At 42.8% G+C, this 18,299-nt stretch overlaps 1 protein-coding gene across 5 annotated transcripts in view; it reads right to left on the reverse strand.

The window, feature by feature from the left end:
- Positions 1–18,299, reverse strand: part of slc38a9 (solute carrier family 38 member 9) — a 55,062-nt gene that overhangs the window by 31,639 nt on the left and 5,124 nt on the right. For 4 of the 5 annotated variants that reach the window (XM_036140675.1, XM_012854281.3, XM_036140671.1 and 1 more), the window contains exon 2: positions 15,657–15,798. In XM_036140675.1, coding sequence (XP_035996568.1) covers positions 15,657–15,754 — 98 coding nt within the window. In that variant the 5' untranslated portion in view covers positions 15,755–15,798. Of the gene's footprint in view, positions 1–15,656; positions 15,799–17,784; positions 17,805–18,299 lie in introns of those variants that run through there. The other variant, XM_036140674.1, reaches the window with a different exon arrangement.

An 18,299-nucleotide genomic window follows, 5' to 3' on the forward strand; every position in this document is an offset into this window, starting at 1 on the left:
TGTAGAACGTATTCGTCTCCAGATTTAACTCCTAGTTAATCTGAGGTGTCACCCTATTTATGTGGAAAGGGGGGTGATGGTCTTAAAGCTAAAAGTGCTAATTTCCCTTAAAAGAAAGGTGAGAAGCACAAGCTAAAAAGCTAGTAATTCCTTAAAAAGGTGAAGCCTTGCACAAAAGCTAGTAATTCCTAAAGAAAGGTAAGCAGTCGCTACAGAGCTCGTAAGTCCTAAAGGTATAGCATCTTAACACTGAAAGAATAGTGTTGTCATAAGTCGCACGTTGAACGATCAACTTGCGCACCTGTTTCTACACACAGAGATAAGTATTTACAAAATGTATGTTTAAACATAAAAGCATAGCTAAGCGTGCACAGACTGGATCTTATGTTATTTTGAAAGTTTGTCATAACTTGTTTTTGTTTTGTGTTAGCAAGATGGAGCCAGAACGTCTCACATCTGAGGCTACACCTTTGGTGGACCAAGCAGACATAGAGAGGCAGAAGGTTGTCATTGGCGACCTCATCAAGTTATCTGCAGATGAGTTAAATAATTTAAACAATCTTAACCTTGTTGAATGCGATAAAATTATTAAGGAACTAATGGATTTTATTGCAAACCCAACTAAAGATGCTCTGATTACAGATGTTCTTTGCCAGATCACCCTGCTGCATCAGCAAAGATCCCAACTGAAAGCTAAACAGTTTCTTCAGTTACAGGTTGAGCATCAGATGGTTTTACACAGTGTGAGTGCTGCCAAACTGGAGCTCTCAAAGACCGAGGTGAGGATGGAGGAAGCTGGTGCTGAGGCCAAGGACCTCAAAGCTCCTGATGTCAGCGAGGCTGCATCTCACCAGAGAAGTGAGTTCTCCACCCCTCAGGTGATATCTTCACACGATCAACCTCAGCAGGTTGAATCATTGCAGGAGCTGGAATCACAGAACACCTCTGCAGTTTCTAATGCAGCACCTAGAACAGAACCAGTCTTGCCAAAATTTAGAACAGAACTGCTAAATGTTGAGTTCACAGGAAGTACTTCCACAGACTCCATAGGAGATGCTGGAAGTCAGACTGTCCATGATCAAGCCTTGCTTCATCCTGCTACAGTGGACAGCCCCAAAGAGTACCAAGTAAACAACTCTGCAGACACAGGTGGTTCAGATTGGAGGGATGAGCAGACACCACACCTGACTCATACCACCACCTGTCCTGACTCTATGCCGCCCCCTAAGGGCCAGAAGAGTCACACAGGTGGTCCACACCAACCTAAACCCCCACCACATGTCAGAATTCACACCTTGGAAAACTCTCAATTAGATCAGGAACATTCTTCCTTACATCAAAAGTTAGTTCACAGACCATCAGTTTCATGTTTTCATCAAAGCTCTTCCTCCAGAGATTTGTGACAGTTATTCAGCTCTTTGCAAAGTTTTAAGAGAAGAATATTCTGCGTACAGGGATCAGGCTTAAATAACTCTTGACGCTTTCGGCATTATTCAACAGGAAAATGAAACACCCAGAGATTATTACTATCGTTTAAAGGAATGTTTATTCTCAGGGATGTAATTCAGCTGGTCCCGAAGAGGACCCACTTTTCAAGTCTTTGTTCCTTCATAATTTACATGACAGTGTACGTTATGAAGTGACCATGCATTGCAGGGAAAGTAACTTTTCCATGCACGAGATCCGCAGATATGCCCAGCTGGTTTGGAACACTCGTTTGCAATGTGACAGGAAACAAAGCAAGCGTAGAGTCTTAAACCTTCAGACAGGAAACAGGCCTAAGAAAAGACACAAAGCCAGTTCTCCAGTGATACAACAGACCAAAAGGTTTGAAGACAGGTTGCCACGAAAGCCTAGGCAGCCAGATGAAGGTCAACTCTTTTACAATGCAAGATCCTAAGGTCATATTGGTAAAAAGTGGAACCATTCCAAAGAAATGATCACAAAGAAACACTTTGAAAGTATCTGCCGAGATTTTCCTCACCGAGTTTGTCGCATGTTAAACAAGATTAAACGGCGAACTGATCGAATCCAAAGCAACCACGCAACTTATCATGCCTCAGCTTGATAAGGTCAAAAATAAATTCTAGCACGGTTTATTCTGTTTTAAACCTTTCTTATTGTTCTACGACTTAAGAAGTGGAGGTTAACCATCAGTTTACCACGGTGTTTAGAATTTGTTTTTGTTTTTTGTTTTGTTTTTTTCTTTGGGTTGGAATTTTGGGTGTATTTCTAAATATTTGTGGCACATCCAAATGGTAAATGGTAAAATGCAAATGGTAAATGCACATCCCTTGGATGTGCATTTACCATTTACACATCCAAGGGATGGATGTGTGAATATTTTATAGTTAGGGACAGCTCCCTGCCCAACATGCCTCAATCCTTCAAAGAGACACGCTTTCCCATGGAACTGAACTTTCAATGATCCTCTCGTCCACAGGAACCAAAGTGACTTTTGTCATTCCAGATCATGGCGGATGGACTTGTGGTAAATCCGAAAATGGAGAATCGGATCGCCGTTTTCTGATTTAAAGGGGGGAATGTTATGCCATGATAAATAGTTGATCTCAGATTGGATCTTGAACAGTAAGGAAGAGGTGACAAATAGAATTCTGTCCTGCTGCAGACATGGCCGGAAGGACGGCCTCTATCCTCTCTCTCCCCTCCTGAGGGCCCGTTTTCCCAGCAGGAGGTCAGCTGTGACCACCTCCCTACAGACAAAAGCTACAGCCCCTCTTCTGCTCACTCTCTTCTCCTGACTCCAAGCTGCTGAGACACACACCTCCAAACCCTCTGAGGACCAGCACTCAAGGAGAGGAGGGAGCCATGTGACTGAAGGCCTCCGGGAACCATCGATGGGGCCTGGAAGAGGCTGCGAGCAGAAGGGAATGAGCCTTTCTGAAACTCAGTTCCTCCCTGGCATAGGGAGAAACTGCCAGCCGATTCAAAGATAAGTCTCTCACTTCTGCTTAAAACAGATGCCGAAGTGAAGGATCCGGCTATGCCAGCTTTGTTTTGCTTTCTCAGCGCACCACAGACGGAGCTGGTTCCAGGCAACGCAGAGCTGAAAAGCCGGCACAGAAGCAACGTCCCCATGCCGAGGAGAGATCTGCAACCGGGGTCAGTCTGCCTGGAGCACCAGGCCTCCAACCCAGACCACGCCGTTAGCCACATGCTGCTGCAAGGCTAACGCTAGCCTGCCAAGCGCTAGCCCGCTAGCACTAGCCAACAACTTCCCTCCTTCAACGTTCTTCCCGTGAATGGCCAAAACTGGACCGAACTGACACGAAACAAAGGACTGAGGTTTGGGCAGCGGTCTGAGGGTGAAGTTAAAAAGGTTTATTGGGAAATGTTTGTAAACCGTGGTGTTTAGAACAAAGGGCTAACCGGTAGGTCGCGCTAGCCAAACATGCCATTAGCCTTGCTAACATCCGGTTTCGGACATTTGAAAAGGAGTTTGTTTTAAAGCATAAAGCGCAACTGTTCTGCTCCGCCATCCTCCGATGCCTTATTCCCGCATCAATATGGTATATTAATGCCTGTTTTCAAGATAATTTTGATAACTATAGATTTTAACCAGGTTAGCGACGATCGCTGTAGCGACCCCTAGCGGCCGGAGGTAAAATCGCATAAACAAAGGCAAGCGATTCTGAATTAAATGATTTTACAGGACAAAACGGTCCTCAGAATATTATTTCAACAAATGATGTTTTGTTTGACTTGGGCTTTGCATTGTGAATGGATTGAAATACATGGCAGATGTTTTTTAACTCCATTCCATGTTTTTGTTAATCAGATCTGCAGTGAACCAGGATTCACTGAAGTATTCTGATTATGATCAACCACTTTTGTTTGTCTTTTGTTTGTTTTGCATGTAAATAGTTCCTTAGCTTAGCTTCTTTTTCATCTTCATTTTGCTTAGTAGTTTAGTTAAGTTTCACTAGCCTAGTAGAGAGGATTTATTAATCGAAATATTGTGTTAATTCAGGTAAACAGCATTACATAGTGATGTTCTCTGGATGTTCATTTTATTTCTGTTATTAAATTCTTGAACTTGAAAAGAAGGTGTCACTCCTTTATTCTATGTGTGTGCAGGTTTTGCTGTTAAAAGATCGCTAGTGCTCGAATTCATCCCTTTCAACCGTTGTCTTGATATCAGCTTAAGAGCTGATCATCACCAGACAATACTTAACAGACAGAGAGTTATTTATGAAACATTAAATAACTTTAAACAGTGTATAATTGCACAACAGTGTGGAAGCGATCATCTCATCTTGAATGTGACCAAAACAAAGGAGACGATTGTAGATTTCAGGAAAACCAGGGGTTCGTTCTTCGTACGTTACTTAAAACATCCGAGATCAAATGACACATCCAAGATGATTTCATCCGGCTAATCGTGATCCGGCTAATTGGGTTCTTCGAACACACCTGTTGTTTATGATAAGTATGGCTGGATTGAGTTATCTGAGACAACTGGGCGTTCATGCGTTTGTTTAAAAGGGGAAATGTATCGATAGTAGAAACAATGATCAGCAACGCTGCTATTGGCTGTTCAGCATGGCCAAAGAACTCCCAAGCAGAACACAAGCTTTTAATGGAAGGTTATGCTGAATTTGAGTCAATTAAAACGACAGGGAACACCTCAAAGTCTGCTAAAGCCAGGAGAGAGGGCTGGCAAAAAGTAGCAGACAAATTAAATGCATAAATATTGTCCGTGATAGATGTTTCTATCACTTTCTACAGCATGAATTTTTGCATTTTAATAATTTCATATTTACTTTGTTCTTTTATATCAGAGCCTCCACGGGACCCACTAAAACATGGGGACAAGTAAAAGTGAAATACAAGAATATTCTACAATATGGTAGCCTTTAATTATTACACTTTATTTTAAAAAGGCACTGGTTGTGTCAAGAGATCCAAATTTCAGTGTCATTCCTTAGACACGGGAAGTAAAGGACACGTGCAAACTGGGAATTTTAACAAAAAAAAAAAAATCTTTATCCATACAAAAATGAAAATCTTCCTTTTCCAAGTCATCCACAGTTTACACGGTAAAACTGTATTGCTCCGTGTCTAGATAATCCATCCATAGTTTTTTCTAATACAATATACGGCTCGACAGGAAGCAAGCCTTTCAAAGTAAACTAAACTTCACAATAAAATGGCCTGAACAAATCTTCTTAATGAATAGGATAAAAATAAAAAGCAAACTATCATACAAATAACTTAAATATTTTACATTTATGGCTCCAACATCACTTTTTCCTCTTTAAAAGCCACTGTTAAACGATGTGTTTGTCTGTTTAAAACAGCCACCAAGAAAAATCTCTCTACTGTCACGCTGCGCTAAAGGATCCTGTCTATTGCGCAATATGCGATTAATTTGAAAAACTCTGAAATTATTCTTGCACCCTCCGCAACAGGTTGCTGTCGTAAAAATGGACATGGCTACGGCAGACTTCACTATCTCCTCCGCTTATACAGCCATGATCTAATCTTGTTTACATGAAATAAGCCTGCTCTCGAGCAGGTTTAAGCTGGCGCACATGTTGCTATGACAACAAATACAGGAAGTCTTTCGAAGAACCAAATGATCCAAGATCATGCCAAATCATCAACAATGAAATCCTGCTAACTGAGTTAGCGACGTACGAAGAACGGACCCCAGGACTAGATCAAACCCAATGTCCATTATGGGAGCAGAAGTAGAGGTAGTTGAGGAATATAAATACCTCTGTGTTCATCTTGACAACAGACTGGACTCAGGGTGTCTACAAGTATGAACAAGTTAAATTTAATACTTTTTAAGACCTTTTAATACCACTTCAAAATTAAATTTAAGACCAAACGTACAATGGAAATACAAATCAAAATGACGGTTGAGTTTAAGAACATCAGCTAAACGTGTGTAATGCGAAAAGACAAACAAACATGTCATTACAGTCCTAAATTATATTTATTACAATATTTTCAGAACATTTAGGTCCCATGAACAAATGCTTATAAAAATCAATATATAAAATACTGTTCCTTCAGAACAAAAATAAACAAATAAATTACAATTTCAGCTGCTTTCAAAGTGCAGACATTTACATAACACAACTTGTGTGACAACTTTTGAATCAACCAAAATTAAAAAGATAAAATAATAATAATAATAATAATAATAATAATAATAATAATAATAATAATATTAGACAACTTGGCACTTGGGAAAGCCTTCCCTAAAGAGTGTACCATTTATAACAATGTGCATGTGCACAAATGAACATATGAACACTTGAAACAGAGAGGCAGGAAGGTAAAGAGGAGGGAGACAATGCCTGATTTGACATTATGGCATATGCCTGAGTTCTGTTGATTTATCTTCCAGCTCTTTCTCAATCTCTGAGTTCTGTGAGTTTTTCTTTGTATCTTTTTCTTAGTATGTTTGACTTGGTGATTAGCTGGGCCATGCATGTGCCTGATTTACCCTCAGCTTGCTCTGCTAGTTTGTCTGCATCTTTTTCTAGGCTGTTTGCTACCTCAATCAGTATTGTCTTCTTTTTGAGCAGCTCAATGTGGTCTTCTGCACCTTTTCTCTTTTCTCTTTGAGCATTGCTCGCATGCTTTCTCTTTTCCTGGTCCAGATGTAGCCGATATTGAGACCTAGCTGACGCTGCAGCTGCCAAAAGCTCCTTAGTCAGAGATACTTTGAGAACCCCCCCCACAGACAGAAACGTAGTCACATATCATCCTCTGAGCAACCACTGTGTCCTCCTTCATGTTATCAGCCTCTACCTCCTTATTTACAGAAAAGCCCCTCTCAATTGTTGCTTGGCCATGGGAAAGAAGCAGAAGTTTCCTGCAGAAAGTCCAGAGTTCAGGGTAGGATTGATGGAGGTGTCCATGCAAGGAAACGTCCAGTCTTGTACGCATGGGTTGGAAAGAGGAGAATGATTCATCTTTCGCCTCCAAAGACAAGAAATTTCCAAATTGTTGGACAATCACATCACCTGTTGCAAAACAGATTAAAACAAAATAATTCTTAAAAGAAAAATCAATCAATCAATGTAATGAAAAAGTTTAGACAGACAAACCACAACAACAAAAAAAAAAAAAAAAAAAAAAAAAAAAAAATCACATTAAATGTAGGAGCCATACTTTGTTTTGCTGTATATCTTGTGCTCTTCTGACAATAATATCCTCTCTATGGGTATATGGGGACCCGCATGTGACGTCACTGGTATCTGTGGGTGGCACCGTGGGTGTGGTGTCATCTGTATTAGTTTGTTTGCTCACCTGAGTTCAACAGCGACCTGGATTACGGCGGCTGGGTGAGCTTGGGGAGAAACTTTCTGTTAACCGTCATCAACGCACGGTTTGATGTATCCATGCACGGCTCATAAATGTAAGTAAAAGTTTTGTGTTATGATCGTGAGATGGAAAAATAAAACGACATCAACGTGTGTAATGGTTCAGCGTGACGCGTCGTCAGTAGCCATTACCCCTTGTCTCAGCCGGCCGCGGCGTTTGGATAAGTTTTGAAATTGATACGCCGCAATATTAAGTAAGTGTGACATTGTACATTCTGACAGACTTCTAAATCTTAAGTACCAGCAGAGACGCCTCCTGACAGCTGGTGATCATGCAGAAACCTCTGAACAACTCCTTTCATTCTTTCAGAGCACAAGTCGGGGTCTGAGAACATGTTCGTTGGGTCCAAACATGCCATTTGCCTCACAATGGTGTACTTTAGTGGGCTCTTGTCTTGCATTTTCTTGACAATATTGGTCAAACAGTCCATGCAGTCCTTTCTAAATGCCAACACACTGAGCTCACCTACACTGCTCTTGGGGCTAGTCTGGAGTTCCTAGCAGGAAGAGGGGAAGAGGGCCTGTGAAACTGGCTAAAAGTTTATGCAAAAATAAAGTTTTGATTTCCTGTACCTAAACCATTGTTTGAAATTTGACACCTTTGCCTTTAGGACTTCTTCTGCTCCTAATCCAACGTCCACGTCTTTTAGGCGAGCCCTTGCTTCCTTGGCAGTTGTGTCCAGTTTGACCATTTGCAGTGCTGTGATGTCATTAAGGATCTCTGCTTTGATGAACCTCTTCAGTAGGCTGAGAACATATACAGTACAACATAAACAACAATACATAATAAAAATAACAATTTCATACACTTTCTCCATGGCATGTTATACATTACCTTCATGAGAACAGCCATATCTTTACTGATGAATGGCATCACAGGCTCATCTGTTTGATATTTAGTCAAAAAGGTAGTGAAGGTCCTAGAGACAGCAATGAAGAAGTGCAACTTGGCCATTATGAGAGGGTCATTCCGTGCCTCTGCAAGAGTGTCATAGGATGATGTTCTGGGGTTTGGAAGTATTTTCTGCGTCACTGCATCCATATACATCACCATCATTGGCCATATGGTAATAGCCCTGTCGACGACGGGTAGGTTTTCTACCCAGTGATGCCCACAGAACGGTAGGGGAAACACAGATGTCTTGGTCAAAGTGCAGAAATCTTCTCTTCTAGCAGGGCTATTATGAAAGAGTGTATGCAATGCCCTGAGCACTTTCTCCAGCTGCCAGACACTTTTAAAGGCATTGTGGAGTGTGTGAAGCCCACAACTCCTCACCACAATCAGCTGGGCACTTCCAAATGTCTCTGCATGCTCCTTTTGGAGCATTGAAAAAAAAAAAAAAAAAAAAAACTTCCAATTGACATTTGGTCCATCCATTGAGATAGAAACCAAATGTCTCAAGTCAAGCTGCTCCACACACGCCTGGAAAAAAAACAAAAAAAAAAAAACACATTACAGACATTAGCCATACAACAATCTACACGTCTCATTTCTGACACCATTACTTAAGATTAATGTCAGACTGGATAAGATAAAAAAAGAATGAATACTATTTCACAAAGTAAGCAATGTCAGCTACCCCTATAGCCATAGTGTAGGCTATATATTATTTAAACATATTGGCAGGTAAACACCAGACTCTACTACCTTTCTAAAACTCAAGCTGGCTGTTTGTAATTTCTTTTAATTCATTTTATTTCAATTTGTCTAATTAATGTATAGTGGCATATCCATAGTTGTTAATAACTTCACAAATCAGTAAACTATATAATAATATACAAAAGGTATACAAATATATGGCATACTTACTTTGAAATGCTGAAGTAGGTCCTCGGCAGTTGCATGGCCCATGAACTGTGATCCATAGAATCTAGACTGGACGTGGTCATTTAACCAATAACGCACATGCAAGTCCAGTTGCTTTGTTTTGGTTGTCTGGTTCAGTGTCTCGTCGAACATAAGCACAAATGCACCGCATTTTTGGACTTCGGTGATGAGCCCTTTTTTTTTTAATATATGGCGCCAATCCAAATTTAGCTACGTATCTGGTTTTGTCTTTTCCACAGGTAAATGACTGTACAAGCCCCGAATCTGGAAACATTGCTTTGAACACTTCTTGAATCCCGTCATTAGACCTGCATGAATGGTGGCTTGTCACGGTCCTCAGCACCCAAATCACCTCTGCTCGGAGTGTTGGCGTAGAGCCACAAATTGCTCGGAGGTCAGATGGCACGCTTGTTGCAGGCTGTGGATTTCCTATTGTGACATTCAGCGTTGTACTGTTAACATCGTTGCTTGCGGTGGAAATGGTGGAGCAGAAACTAGCAATTGCAGGCTGCTGGCGTGCTTTTACATAGTCTATGTTTTTTACTCTGTACGTGAGATTCAACTGCTCTGATCCCCATTGTCCCAAGTTTGAAATTCTTCCGACATACAATGCAGCTAGCTTCATAAGCGCTGCCAGGCACCGACCGTAACCAAGAATATTCATTTTCTAGCCATTTGTGATTGAACTTGCATTTCCCATGTTTAAGTAGTCGAGTGGCTATCGGTGCTGTATTAGGCCTACCTGTAGATGCTTTAGCCTACGCCATCAAGAGCTGCGCGATATGAGCTGCGCAGTAGGCTACGCTCTGACGACGTCATTGGGAGGCGCAAGGACCATGGCGAATTTCTTCATAAAATTGTCCGTTTACAAACCGCAATCCCGCTCTCGAATAAAACCTACACCCCGCTATAATTACTTTAGTAAGTTGTCCAGACAAATTACAATATTTTTGCGCAATTGTGCAAACGTTAAACCAACCATGTATAGTGATGTCATCAGAAGGCGCAGGACCCGAGTCGATCTGGTACCTACACCAGAAAAAAAAAAAAATTCGACCTAGCAGAACAGATTGCCCGCATTTTCACGGTGACATGACACACAAATATTTAAGACCCATGCAAAATTAATTTAAGACAATTTAATACTTTAAGGCCTTATTTTGAGGAAAATTGATTTACGACTTTTTAAGGACCCGCGGCCACCCTGGGACTGGAGACGCAACAGAGAAGCTCTCTATAAGAAGGGACAGGGCAGACTGTACTTTATGAGGAAGCTAAGATCCTTCAAGGTTTCAATGTGCTGCAAATCTTTTATAAGTCTGGTGTTGAGAGCGTCATCTCCTCTGCCATCATCTGTTGGGGCAGCAGCATTAGAGCCAGGGACCTAAAAAGGCTCAACAACCTGATAATGAAGGCTGATTCTGTTCTGGGACGACTGCAGACCCTCTGGAGATGATGCACGGAAGGATTTTGCATAAAATCAAGAAAATTATGGACAATCCTGAACATCCTCTTCATGACATCGTCATTGGAAACCAGAGTTTCTTCAGTCAAAGGCTTCTTCAGATTGGTGGTAAAACACGTCGCTAACGGAAATCGTTCCTGCCCACCGCCATCACCATCTATAATATCTCCCTGATCAAATGAATTACAACATTTAATTTCCCTCTGGTATAAATAAAGTATTTTTTAATTGAATGAATTAAAGCTTTATTCCAAATGTCTCAAAGACAAATTTAACAAACGGCTGTAAATAAACATGTGAAACAGCTGAAAAATAACCTACTGGAATACATAAAGGTATAATTACAATGCAACACAGACCACCTCGATATAAACAATATAGTCTCATCTTCTCTTTTTTAAATCTTGATATTTTTAAAATCTTGATGTATTGCCCAGCCCTCCATAAGATAGTTTCAGAGATCATCAAGGGATTAGTTAGTAATAAACATAAAACCATAGAAAGACCAGCGTGTTTTTATTCTAACTGTGCAAACCTTTAAATGCTGAACGTGTCTTGATACATATCATTTAGAGCAGCTTATCATTTGAAGCCAAACCAATCGAACACTGAAAGATGACAAACTGGTGTTTATTTAGCTGAAAGGTTTTTTGTGTATATCTGGACCAACACAAGAGAGCTGCTGTTGGTCCAGAGTGTTTTCCAAGTCCCAAGTCAGCACAATGTCCGACAGAACATGTTGGAGCACCTCCTGCTTCCTTCTGCTGACAAGCCCTTCTGAGATGTATCAGTCCCAGCTTTAATCACTGTGGTATCACTGCGTTGGATACACTTCTGTGGAGTATTGTAAAGAGGAGGATGAGAGACACAGATGAGCAGAAGGCTGCTTTCAGAGCAACCTGGGCTTCCTGAACACCTCGGCTCCTTCAGTCAGAGCAGTGAACGGAGTCAGACTGAGCACTCATGCCTAAATAAGACTGTTCAGCAGAAATTCACTCAGTGGGAAAAAAGACTATTTGTGAGCTGTGAAAGGGAGTGTTTGTAATCTTTAATGTGCTTGACTTGTTGGCCCCTGTGAAATACCTAACTGGATTAAAATTCAAGCAAACCGCTAATAGAGAACGGAATTATGCCAAGGTGGTGCCAAACTCACACGTTCATCATAAGTGTTTGCCTTCTATGTGACTTCCATGAAGCCAAGCCTGAAGAAAAACACCATGTTTGTTTGTTATCATGCTTATTACCATGGTCATATTTATAATCACCTTGAAATAAATACCATGCAGGGGTGCAAACAGAGCGATCCAAAGCAGAACGGTTCCATGACAAACCAGCCATCTTTCAAACAGACAACCCTAAAGGCCTCTGAACGTCCTCATACTGGTGGTTTAGGATATTAAAGCCTTTTTTTTTCTCATGTCATTTTCAATAAGACACACTGAAGGTTGATGTTAAACCTGAGCTATTGCAGCAGATGACTCATCAGGTCTACAGTTTAAAAAAGGTGCATAGTCATGTTATTTGACTTTTTTTAATTCATATGTCAGCAGCTCACTCTGGTTGCCTACAAAGGCATCGCCAGCCAATTTTGCCGGGGCTTCAGCCCCGAATGCAATGACTGTCACTGAGCAAATATAAAACTGGACAATAGTAGAGGTGGGTGGATCGATCCTAGGATAGAAACAATTGATACCAATGCGGGTATTAATATTGAACAATATTCTTTTAACAGGATCGATCCTTTTTATTCTCTCCCGCGGGCGCTGACTGCAGCAGATTCACCAACGTCTCCCCTTCTGTGTCGGCACTCTGCTGCTCCCCCTCCCCTCACTTACATGGCTCAGCCAATCAGCACGAAGGCTCTGCCTGGCCCGCCCACTCTGCTCTCTCCACTACACACACACACACACACACACACACACACACACACACACACACACACACACACACACACACACACACACACACACACACACACACACACACACAAAGAAAGAGACTGCCAGAGTGGAAAAACATGGAGAGAAATAAGCCCTGTTTGGCTATATTTCAATACCGTAAATTAAACTGCATGGTTGGTAAAAAGCCGGTTAAATTCAGTTTAAAAACAACAAAAGTTATCTAAGGTAGATAAGAGTGGTCATCTTCAGCAGCAGTTCATGTTAACTTTCAAAGTAGATATTATCTATCATATGTTACTGGAGCCCACACAGAAAATGTAATTGAGATCTTGAAAGAACCCAGTACATATATCCTACTAAGAAGTGTTATTTAAGATAACATTAGCTAATCCTTTATTTGTCCCACGACGGGTAAAATTATAGCAACAGGCAGGTGCACACAATGCAGACAAAATTACTTAAGGATTGAAAGATATAAGAGGCAGATTAGGGAAAAAAAAAAAAAAAAACTGAACATCATCATCATTATCATCATCATCATCATCATCATCATCATCATGTAATAATAAAATAAATAAAAATCACAAAACCCGGAAGGTCAACAGTTTCATGATACATCAAGCTTAAATGTTAAAAATATCGGATCAATATCGGCGATACTGCCCCTGTATTTACTTGGTATCGGAGCAATGGGGTACCGCGAACGAGCTATTTTTAGAAACGTAACGTCACGATGACGTCACATCACGTGGTACGCAGTGGGGCAAACTCCGGAAACCCGCCGCTGTTTTGTTTTAAAAGAGACGCGCGTTAGCCTAGGTTTTACTCGTTAAAATGACTGCTTTTTCCAAATCTAAGACCATGGTTTTTAAACATTGTTGCTATGGAACGTGCAACAGCGACACGAGGTACGCTGATCGGCCGTATATGAAGGATGTTTTGTTCATTACTTTCCCGAAATTCAAGAGTGCCAAGGAGAAATGTGTGCACTGGGTACACTGGTGCGGTTGGCCTACATATGTAGCAAGCATTTTATCGGAGGAAAGGGCAAAACCGAAGAACATCCTGACCCAATTCCAGCGACATCAAGTAGTGAACAGGTAAGAATATTTTGGTGGCCGACATGTTAATAATGAAGCGCCTGCTACCATGATAGCATATAGGCTACCATGGTAGCAGGCACTAACATGATACCCTGCTACCAGGATAGCTTACTCAAAAACATTTCAAATAAGACAAACATTAAACATATACCGATTCCTGGACGGTGATTGCAAAAAAAAAAAAAAAAAAAACGGCCGACGCCGCCATGATCGCCACGTAGGAAAAAAAAAAAAAAAAAACAAAGCTTACCGTTCGATCAACTCGGCCAGTTTTCCAGTCTTTTTAAGCCCTCGACACTCAAGCCATCGTTTGAGCTGAAGGTTGGTGTGTTCTTCGACAGTGCGACCAGTAAACCGTGCGCCTGGAACATCGTCTTGGGAAAGTTTAACGGCTATAAAGTCAGTCATATCGCTGGTTCTGTTGCGCTTGTAATAGCTGGGTACTCCGTGCGTTCTCTCCTGTGTGCCCTACCTAAGAGGCAAAAGGGGCGTTGCTCTTGAGACGGTGACGTCACGTGCGCGGTACCCCATTAAAAATTCCCGGTATCGCACACCTCTAGACAATAGTGTATGTAAACCCCAGAAATTATAAGTTGTTTTATTTCATTGCGCTTTGCATATACTGCATACAGCCTGTAAAAATAGATCTTTAAAATAATCTAGCCTAAAGAATACATTTATTTGCTGTCGGTAGCCTATGGGCTACTCCGTTTCTTCCACTCTGTTAAATATGCAGGAGCAGGTAGGGGAGGAGCTAGCACAGTCAAGCGCTACAGTGTGAGCTGCTGCTACAGCTAACAATAGATGTATGAATGAGTGCGAGTTAACAGGCCCGTTTACACAACACCTAAAAACCGAGCCATGCCAAGACCAGTCCGAGCTTGGATCAGTTAACCGGGATAAAAACGGCCGTTTAAACACGAGTTATCTCGGTTATCTCGGTTCCTTGATTGCTCCTCGCCTCTTAGTGGCGATCTGCGGTACTACCGCTCTCTGGGATTGAAGGCGGGACCGAGCAAATCAAAATGACGGCGCCCGTAACATTCAGGATGTTATGTTAGACATAGAGTCGGCTTTTGGGACATGGATAAGACAAACAAACGTCTAATAAGGATTTACAGATGCAGGAAACAACAACAACAGACACTGAGGTTCATCACACTGCTAAGCAGAGTCATCTCTGGAAACCGTGTGGCATGGTAAGGAAGCTAGTATTATTATGAATGTCTGAAATTTGTCTGAATGGATTGTGAATCGGGACGTGCAGCCAGACACGCCGGAAATCCCGCGGACAGTCAGCTGACTGTAAGGGGATGACGCGGTCTGCTCATGCGCTCTTTGTTATCAGGTAACCGGGATAAAAAAATAAATAAAATAAAATAAAATAAAAAAAACAGTCCGAGACCTACTAGGGAACTGTTCCGCAGTTAGCGCGGTCCGGTTATGTTTAGCGCGGTCCGGTTCAGTCTGCTGACCGTTTACACACAAGAGTTATCTCGGTTACAGAGCTCGGAATGGTCTTATGTCCCCCCGCTACTTTCACTGTCAACCCAGTTTAGAGCAGTTGCTTCCATGCCCCCCAGACTGCGGAACCCTCCCCCCCTGAGAACTCAGTGGTCTCTGCAGCTCAAACCATCCTTTTTAAACTGGCCTTTCCATAAAGGTCCTGTACGTTGATTTGTTAATCTGCAGTTCTTTTCCATCTTAGATTATTGTATTTTTAACTTTACACCAGTAAACTACATCTCTTATCTTTTCAATGTTTCTCTTTTTTTTCCCCCTCATGTTTAACCATTTTATGTAGACTTTTCCTTTCTGTATGATTATTTTGTATCTGTGAAAGTTGCTACATAAAATGAAATATGTTAGAAGTCATAAATATTGTGTGGCTTGTGTTTGAAAAGGACAAACATTTCACCACGAAGGGTTTCCCACTTACTGTATTCAAAAGGTTTAGCAGCACATTTAGAAGTTCAGAGGATCAAGGGCATCTACCTTTTAGTTCTGATGTCCAGTGAGCCAGTGGATCCTCTGTGGGAGTAACTCTCACCAGTGGGCTCATAACCCAGCAGAGGCCTGCAGTCATCCTCCATTATCCCCAAAGAATCAGCTATAGCCTTCAGCTCTCATCACTTTTCTGGAAGGACAGAAGCAGGTTTAAGTAGAACGATGAGCAACACTTCAAAAACGTGATCTGAAGGACCAGACACATATCATACATGTCACTTAAATACTAATTAGGACTGAAGGGTATTCAGAAACATGACAATGCAAGATCATTACAACTACAATTTTAACTGTAATTAAAATACGCAAATGTTAAACTATGCAAATGTTGAGGACGCCTACACCTCCGCCCCCTCGGACGCTCGGATCACAACCTCGTCTTCCTGCTCCCCCACTACATTCCACTGGTGAGGAGAACAATAGCACAGAAGAAGTCCGTGAAAGTTTGGTCAGATGAGGCCAGTGAGAAGCTGAGGGACTGTTTCAGAACCACATACTGGAGCATGTTTCAAAACTCTCATGGTGATGACATCAACAGGTTAGGGTACCCAGTGATGCATCAACATGCATCACTGGGTACATGTGTGGAGAGCATTGCGCCAACGTGACGGCTACGATGAGTTCCAAATAACCCACCCTGGGTGACCACTGAGCTGAAAGTCCTGCTGAACCAGAAGAAGAGGGCTTTCTACTCAGGGGACAGGGAGGAGCAGCGTAGAGTTCAGCGGGAGCTCCAGTGGAGGATCAGGGCGGCAAAGAAGGATTATGGGAAGAAGATAGAGGAGCAGCTGCCGCAGAACAATGACAGAGATGTATGGAGAGGTCTGAAGAACATCTCCGGCTTTGAACAGAGGACCAGCAGGGCTACAGACGGTGACACCAAGTTTGCAGATGAGTTGAACAGGTTCTTCACCCGTTTTGACTCCCCTTATACTGGCCCCCTCCCTGTCCTCAACTCTCCACACTCTCCCCCTGCCGCCACTCTCACCAACCCCCAACCCATCCACACCTTCAGTCCTGCCTTCTTCCCCCTCACAGTCACACCAATGCAGGTGAGAGGTCAGCTGACGAGACTGAAACAGAGGAAAGCCTCCAGAACCAGACGTTATCCCCCAGGCTGCTGAGGACCTGTGCAGATGAGCTCTGTGAGGTCCTCAGCTACATCTACAACCTGAGCCTCAGCCTAGGGGTGGTCCCTACCCTGTGGAAGACCTGTGTGGTACCAGTTCCCAAAACACCGCACGCCAGAGAAAAGGGCCCACTTCAGACAAGTCACCCTGGCCTCCCACCTGATAAAGACCATGGAGCACCTCATCCTAGCACACCTAGGCACCGTGGTGAGCCCCACCCTGGACCCGCTGCAGTTTGCCTACCGGCCCAACATCGGAGTAGAGGATGCCATCATCTACCTGCTGCAGCGGGCGCTCACCCACCTGGAGCGCTGTGAGAGTCGTGTTCTTTGACTTCTCCAGCGCTTTCAACACCATCAGACCGGTGCTGCTGAGGGAGAAGCTGGAGGACGCTGGGGTGGACAAACAGTCCTGTCTCCATTCCTTTTCACCCTCTACACCCCGGACTCTACTTACAACACAGACTGCTGCCACCTTCAGAAGTTCTCTGATGACTCGGCTATTGTGGGCTGTGTGTCTGAGGTGAACGAGCTAGAGTACCAGTCGGTCATCATGAACTTTGTGAACTGGTGTGAGAAAAACCATCTGTGTCTAAACACCAGTAAGACCAAGGAGATGGTGATCGACTTCAGGAGAAGACCCCCACCTCACTCTCCCGTGAACATCCAGGGACAGGACATTGAAACGGTTGAAAGTTTCACATCAATAATAAACTGGATTGGACTCATAACACAGATGCTCTGTATAATAAAGGGCCAGAGCCGCCTCAAACTCCTCAGGAGGCGGAGGTCCTTTGGCGTGAGCAGGCCCCTGCTTAAGACTTTTTATGACTCTGTGATAGCCTCAGCCATCTACTCTGTCGTCTGCTGGGCCCCGGGCAGCACAGGCGGGACAGAGAAGGCCCGTTTACACTACACTTTTTTAACCGAGCCGAGACCAGTCTGAGCTTGGATCAGTTAATCAAGTCAAGACGACCGTTTACACACCACACTATCCCGGTTCCTTGGTTGCTCCTCGCCTCCTAGTGGCGATCTGCGGTACTACCGCTCTCTGGGATTGAAGGCGGGACCGAGCAAAACAAAACGGCAGCACCTGTAACATTCAGGATGTTATGGTTAGACAGAGTCGGCTTTTGGGATGTGGATAAGACAAACGAACGTCTAATAAGGATTTACAGACGCAGGAAACAACAGACGCTGAGGTCCATCACACTGCTAAGCAGAATCATCTCTGGAAACCGTGTGGCACGGTAAGGAAGCTAGTATTACTATGAATGTCTGAAATTTGTCTGAATGGAGTGTGAATCGGGATGTGCAGCCAGACACGTGCAGCCAGACACGCCGGAGGTCATTCCGCAGGTCATTCCTGCGGCTATCAGATTATACAATGCTGAACTATAACCAACTGTATTAACCAACGTGCAATAACTAAATGTGCAATTCTATTTAATACACTTTGCAATAATCCTGAAATAAGTGACTTCTGCTGCTATTGCCACCTG

The sequence above is a fragment of the Fundulus heteroclitus genome, chromosome 8 (assembly GCF_011125445.2).
Source record: "Fundulus heteroclitus isolate FHET01 chromosome 8, MU-UCD_Fhet_4.1, whole genome shotgun sequence".
Taxonomy (NCBI): Eukaryota; Metazoa; Chordata; class Actinopteri; order Cyprinodontiformes; family Fundulidae; genus Fundulus; species Fundulus heteroclitus.